The sequence below is a fragment of the Limulus polyphemus genome, unplaced genomic scaffold, assembly GCF_000517525.1.
Source record: "Limulus polyphemus unplaced genomic scaffold, Limulus_polyphemus-2.1.2 Scaffold8678, whole genome shotgun sequence".
NCBI lineage: Eukaryota > Metazoa > Arthropoda > Merostomata > Xiphosura > Limulidae > Limulus > Limulus polyphemus.
In genome coordinates, this window is record NW_013674288.1 from 2,440 (window position 1) to 9,852 (window position 7,413).

The following is a 7,413-nucleotide window of genomic DNA, read 5'->3' on the forward strand; positions in this document are numbered from 1 at the left end:
AATATTCTATGTTGTGTTTAGTGGTTGTATATGGCTAATGACTAATATTCTATGTTGTGTTTAGTGGTTGTGTTTTGTCAATGACCAATATTCTATGCTGTGTTTAGTGGTTGTGTTATCAATGACCAATATTCTATGCTGTGTTTAGTGATTGTGTTTTGTCAATGACCAGTATTCTATGCTGTGTTTAGTGATTGTGTTTTGTCAATGACCAATATTCTATGCTGTATTTTTTGGTTGTAATATTATTATTTGATAGTTACAGAAAAGGAACATAAAATATTTTTATTTGATAGTTACAGAAAAGGAACATAAACATATTTTTATTTGGTAGTTACAGAAAAGGAACATAAAAATATTATTATTTGATAGTTACAGAAAAATGAACATAAAAATATTATTATTTGATAGTTACAGAAAAGGAACATAAAAATATTATTATTTGATAGTCACAGAAAAGGAACATAAACATATTTTTATTTGATAGTTACAGAAAAGGAACATAAACATATTTTCATTTGATAGTTACAGAAAAGGAACATAAACATATTTTCATTTGATAGTTACAGAAAAGGAACATAAAAATATTATTATTTGGGAGTTACAGAAAAGGAACATAAAAATAATCCTTTCGTTTCAGACCTTCGAAATTGGCACCAAATGATAAACTGTATAATGACCAAAAAGGTTTTATAATGACAAATTGTGTAAAGTTTGTAGAAGTTAAACTAGCGCCATCTGTTAATAAACTCCTAGATTTAAAAGTTAACAGCAAAACTAAATGACGTTTTATCAAATATGCACTTTCGTTGTTTGGTTTTAATTATTTGTTGTCAAGCGCAAAGTTACACCAACGACTGCTTGTGTTCTGCTCATTGCGGGAATCGAAACCTGATTTCTAGCGTTGTAAGCCAACGGACTTTCTGCTGAGCCACCGAGCAGGCAGGGGGTCGTTGTTTGGTTTTAATTATTTGTTGTCAAGCGCAAAGTTACACCAACGACTGCTTGTGTTCTGCTCATTGCGGGAATCGAAACCTGATTTCTAACGTTGTAAGCCAACGGACTTTCTGCTGAGCCACCGAGCAGGCATGGGGGTCGTTGTTTGGTAATCTGAATGTAGTTGTATAGAATTAACTTTAAATGCAGATCAAATAAACGAAACAAAAACGTTAACGATATAATAACTTTATATTCGTATGTGTCGATGAGGTTGTAAACAAAAGTTTGAATGTTTCAATGGAATATTATAAAACATGGCTAGAAAGTTAAACACAATTGGAACGTTGAAGAAATTACATATTTTTGTATTTGTTTACTTAAGTTTCGGTTTTGTTTGTCAGTGCTAAACTATCAGTATCCGAAACTAACTAACAGGAGCGTGAAACCGCTTATCAGAAAGGCGTGGTCTACTGGATAGTGTGCCGGACTATGAATTCGAGGTGTATCATGTTCGCGTCCCGTTGCCGTAAAACAAGGCTCCGAAGTTATAAGAGTGTCCATGAAATCCCAGTATTTGATTAGAGTAGCCCGAAATATGACGGTGGGTGCTGTTGACTAGCTAATTTATCATTATTAGCCTATCAGTCCAAACTTAGAGACGGCAACATTCAACACAAATACAAATGAAAGCGCCAAAACGTCACCGGTGGCAAGAATTGGAAGTTAACAAAAATTCTCTCTTCAACTTAAAAAATTGTACAAATGACAACAGCCAGGGGGCGTGCAATTAAAACGTTCAATTTGTACATTGTATTCGAAGAAGAGGACGCCACCGTAGAATAACCAGAGTCACCTAGTGTAGTATATTTTAAAGCTACTCAGAAATGTTCATTAGAGATTTCAACAAACTCCTGTAGGTGTCGCCACAATATTAGATTCACTTAGATTGTGAATTGTTCTTCTATAATATTTATCCATTTATTTTTCTTTCTTTTTTTATATACAGGTATTGGAATGGATGATACGTTTGTTCTTCTGGCCGCTTGGCGTCGCACGGACCCAAAGAAATCAGTCGAAGAAAGAATGTCCGAAACGTATTCAGATGCTGCCGTTTCCATAACGATTACATCTCTAACAAATTTTATATCTTTCCTAATCGGAGTTATTACACCTTTTCCTTCAGTACAAATATTTTGCATCTACACAGCTATGGCTGTGCTCTTCACCTACATCTGGCACATTACCTTCTTTGGAGGCTGCATGGCTGTTAGTGGTTACGCTGAAAGTCGGAATCTACATGGCGTCTTTTGCATTCCAACCACAGCAAAATCCTTTGCAAGTGAGTATCTCGTGAGAAGTCCAAAACTCATCCCTATTATACTTTTATGTTTGAAATTTTAGGGTTAGAACAATTGCCTCTCGCCAAGATGGCGACGTCGGTTTCTCGCTCTCAAAATTTCAGGTACTTGGAACTGTTTGGAGGGTTCTTAACGTCCTTAACAGCGTGTCTCTAACATTATTACTTGTTAAAGTTATGTAATACATTTTATGGACAACTTATATTATATTTGTTGCTGAAAATAAATATGTTTGATGTTGATAACATAGATGTAATGATGTTGCAACATCAATAATGATCATTTAAAAGATGAAACGATCATAACAACTGATGTCCAGTAAGATGAGATGATTATTATTTATTTCGGAAGAGTGAACATGGTTATAGCTATTGAATACATTTTGTAATTTGTCATTTCCCGTGAAGTTGGTATAATCTTTTGTTTCTTTACATTTAAAACGTCTGAGATTTGGCTTTGATAAGTTTAGTGCATATTTTGCTCGCTAGGTGCTCAGAGACACGTGTTTATATTGTTCTGTCCGCAAATAGTAGCAAAGTTCATGCCTATGTATATATGTTTTGGTGAATCACTTTCCAAAGTAAGTACCTTTTATGAAATTATCAATTCATTTCGTACCAATATTCACGTTGGGTTTCGAAATATATTTGAAATATACGTAGCACGTGCTCGGGAACTTTCGTCACAGTAATAACTTTAAAAACAACAGGACTCGACATACATATTTCTTTCTCGTTATCCTTTTCAGTTTTTCAGTTACATTTTGAGATTTTAAATTCCATTATGCAAATGAGTCACAGACTAGATTTCAGTTACTAAATCACGTATTAGTTTTTTACATATACATTCCTTTCAATACTGTTACAGTCGTGTATTCACGTATAAACTTATATTCTTCTGTTTCACAAGAGTTGTGACGTTTAAGATCTATCTGACTTACTTTCCGTCTTTTTTGTATTTCTTTTTCATTTAGTTTCACAGAAGAAGAGCGCCCTCTTTCGTCTCCTTTGTACAGGTGGATTAAACGAAAACGACCCAGACAATCCAATAGACAACCAAGAACATGCTTTGATGATTTTTTTCCGAGATACGCTAGGTGGAGCCCTCAGCGTCCTACCGGTGAAAACATTTATAATAATGCTGTTTTTTGTCTACTTAGCTGTTGGTATCTGGGGTTGTACATTGGTTAAGGAAGGTCTCGAGAGACACAAACTGTCCAGATACGACTCTTATTCCGTGACCTTCTACAAAATGGACGATATGTATTTTCGGAAGTACCCCTACCGGATTCACGTTGTCGTAACGGACGAGATGAATTATGCAGACCCCAAGGTTCATGAAGCGATGGAAAACATGCTTCAGAAATTGGAAAGTTCTAAGTTCATTGCTGGATCATCATTGACCGAGTCTTGGCTGAGAGCTTACTTGCAGTTCCAGAAAGATGACCGATCTTTCGCTTTGTTGGATGGCTTTAATCTGACCAAGAAGGAAGATTTTATGGGAGCTCTTCACGAAGTGTTTTTCAGGATGCCACTACTGGAGCACTTTAAGAGAGATATAGTGTTTAACGAGAACAGGACATCGATCGTAACTTCCAGGTTTATGATACAGACACAGGACATTACTGATGCGAATGAAGAGAAAGACATGGTTCTCGAGTTGCGCGAGATCGCCGACAGTTTTCCTTTCAACGTCACAGTATATCAACAGTACTTCATCTTCTGGGATCAGTTTATTCTTGTTCGAGAAACATCTATTCAAGCTATTTCAGTTGCTGCCGCCGTTATGATGGTGATATCGCTCATTTTCATCCCAAAGCCAATGTGTGCACTGTGGGTGGCGTTCTCCATCGTTTCTATTGAAATCGGTGTCGTCGGCTATATGACCCACTGGAACGTTAACTTGGACTCCATCTCAATGATTAATCTGATTATGTGTATTGGATTCTCTGTGGATTACTCGGCTCACATTTCTTACGCATACATATCGTCAGACAAGAATAATCCAAATGAAAGGATGCGATCCGCTCTTCATTCCCTCGGAATGCCCATATTGCAAGGCAGCTTTTCGACCATTTTGGGAATAGTGTCTCTCGCCTTTGCTCCTTCCTATATATTCCTCACCTTCTTTAAAACTGTCTTCCTGGTTATATTATTTGCAGCTCTCCACGGTATTCTCTTGCTTCCAGTCCTTCTCTCGCTTTCTGACTGTTGCAACACAGAGAAGAAGGACAAAATCCCCGAACTTCCTCACATCCCAAACACTCTGTACCATTCAGAGAAGCAAGAGACGCCAGCTCTTCCGGTGACAGATAAAGCGGTTATCATCATCCCTCGTCCCTCGTACGCTAACGTAGCTTCTTCGGAAATTACGCACTTAAAATCAGTACAGCGTGTTGGAAAGGTAGAGGCAGCCGAAGTGGACAGTGGCAAAGGATCTCGAGACACGTCCAGTTTTGACAGTAGTGCCGAAAAGGACCTTGGTATTGGGACCAGCGGCGAGGAAAGCAGCGAAGGGAGCTGCAAGGGTGCCCCTGTGAACCCTTATTCTCGAACTAATAGAATATCTCAGCTTCTAAGACATTCTTACTTTCGGTCTGCTGAAAAATACGTAAATCCGGCGTTTGAATCCGGTGAAATAGTCGAAGTTGAGCGTACACCTCCGGCTCCACCTTCTCGTAATTCTTCTAGAATGTCACTGTACCACGCGGACAGCCGCACTGGGCTGTTTGGCTTTCAGAATGGTGGGGAACGATCCAGTAAGAGTCCCGGGGTGCCAGATTGGTTATCCTCCGTGTCCAGAACAAAGAACAAGACTCCTGACAGTCCGCTGTCCTTCCATATCAGTCGGTCCAACAGTGCTTATGAGCTTCCCTTGTGACAGTGAAATAATTGTTTAGACATGAAACAACTGAATCAGTCCCTGTGATTTACTCGGAAAATCTGTGTTGCGAAACGAACGTTATTTTCAGCACATGTTCTGGTGACGTTGTGACAAGGAATGATCAATCGATCAGCACATGTTCTAGTGACGTTGTGACAAGGAATGATCAATCGATCAGCACATGTTCTGGTTGCGTTGTGACAAGGAATGATCAATCGATCAGCACATGTTCTGGTTGCGTTGTGACAAGGAATGATCAATCGATCAGCACATGTTCTGGTGACGTTGTGACAAGGAATGATCAATCGATCAGCACATGTTCTGGTGACGTTGTGACAAGGAATGATCAATCAATCAGCACATGTTCTGGTTGTGTTGTGACAAGGAATGATCAATCAATCAGCACATGTTCTGGTTGACGTTGTGACAAGGAATGATCAATCAATCAGCACATGTTCTGGTTGCGTTGTGACAAGGAATGATCAATCAATCAGCACATGTTCTGGTGACGTTGCAAGGAATAATCAATCAATGAGTCAGATATTTGAAGCTGTCAAACAAGAACTACGTGATTCCGTTTTTGTTTAAGAAACAATAATATCTAACCTCAGTCTTAAGTTATTTCTTGAAAAAAGGTGAGAGTAAAAACTACGTTTAATGGTATTAGTTCGTCTCTCGTTCATGTGGTCGGATTTATTGCCATATTTTCAAGCATTTGCTTTCCTCAAACGTTGTGCTAGTTCATCAAACAAGAGAAAACAAAACAAGTTTAAAGAAACGCAAACAAGTGTCTCACTGTGCCAAGTTCGTGCGAACTGTGGACATTTTATCCAGTCTTCATCGTAGGAAGTGAAACTGCGAAGCCTACATTTATATAAGAATTACAACTTACAGAGCGATAGTATAGTTGATATACTGAAGATTTTTAAATCCACCATACTCTGATGCTCCCAGTGGCTCAGCGGTAAGTGTGAAGGCTTATAACGCTAAACCCCGGGTTTCGATACCCGTGGTCGGCACAGCACAGATAGCTCATTGTTCAACTTTGTGCTTGAGAACAAACAACCAAATTCAGATTAGTATGTACGTTTTTTTTTTCAAAACAATATTTACTTGATCTAAAAATACCTAAATATAATTTTAGGTCAAATGTTTTTGGTTTTTTTTTGCTTTTATTTTATTTAGATTCATTTGATTTTCTATTGTGAAACGTGAGGCCACATCACGAGGTGAATGTGATTAGAAATTCAAACATATTTATAACTTTATCGTCAACATTAAATAGGCTAGTGTATTAAATATTCATTAAAACGTGGCTTTATTCATTTCCTCTAACGATAATCTTGTAATGGTAACCAAGTCTTGCTGAAAACGTTATTAGTATTTTGTTTTTCTGTTGGAACTATTCTACCAGCTTTGATGACTCTTTTAGCAACGTCTGTATTTGTTTTTTTCTAAATAAAAAAGTAATGTTTTGGGGGCTTATGTTCGATTTTATTATGTAATTTTAAACGGAATAAACACGTGACAAACATTAGGCTATGGTTCAAACAATATAACATTCACTAGCAGACGATGATCCACCTCTAGTGAAGTTAGACACTGAGGAAATATTGTTATTTACTTATACTTAGATCCCCAAGTAGATCGGTGGTACATTTACGAACTTTTAACGCTTAAATCCGGAGTTCGATTATAAACGAATAATTAGTGTCCGACTAGAAAAGTCATTAGATCCAATCAAGCTCTTCATTTCAAAATACATTTTCAATGTACGACAGACGAGGTATGATTTATCGTCACAGTATTACTTCATATATTACTGATTTATCGTCACAGTATTACTTCATATATTACTGATTTATCGTCACAGTATTACTTCATATATTACTGATTTATCGTCACAGTATTACTTCATATATTACTGATTTATCGTCACAGTATTACTTCATATATTACTGATTTATCATCATAGTATTACTTCATATATTACTGATTTATCGGCACAGTATTACTTCATATATTACTGATTTATTGTCACACTATTACTCCATATATTACTGAGTTATCGTCATATTATTTCTTCATATATTACTGTATTTATTGTCACAGTATTACTTCATATATTACTGATTTATCATCATAGTATTACTTCATATATTACTGATTTATCGTCACAGTATTACTCCATATATTACTGATTTATCGTCACAGTATTACTCCATATATTACT

General features: G+C 36.9%; 1 protein-coding gene across 1 annotated transcript; it reads left to right on the forward strand.

The window, feature by feature from the left end:
* Nucleotides 1-1,945: 1,945 nt before the first annotated feature.
* On the forward strand, nt 1,946-5,177 carry LOC106475502 (patched domain-containing protein 3-like; the record flags this gene model as incomplete). Its single annotated transcript, XM_022379591.1, has 3 exons — nt 1,946-2,282; nt 3,165-3,168; nt 3,285-5,177. Coding segments are annotated over 3 exons (2,234 nt in total), but the record flags the coding sequence as incomplete, so codon positions are not given.
* Between the last annotated feature and the right edge of the window lie 2,236 nt (nt 5,178-7,413).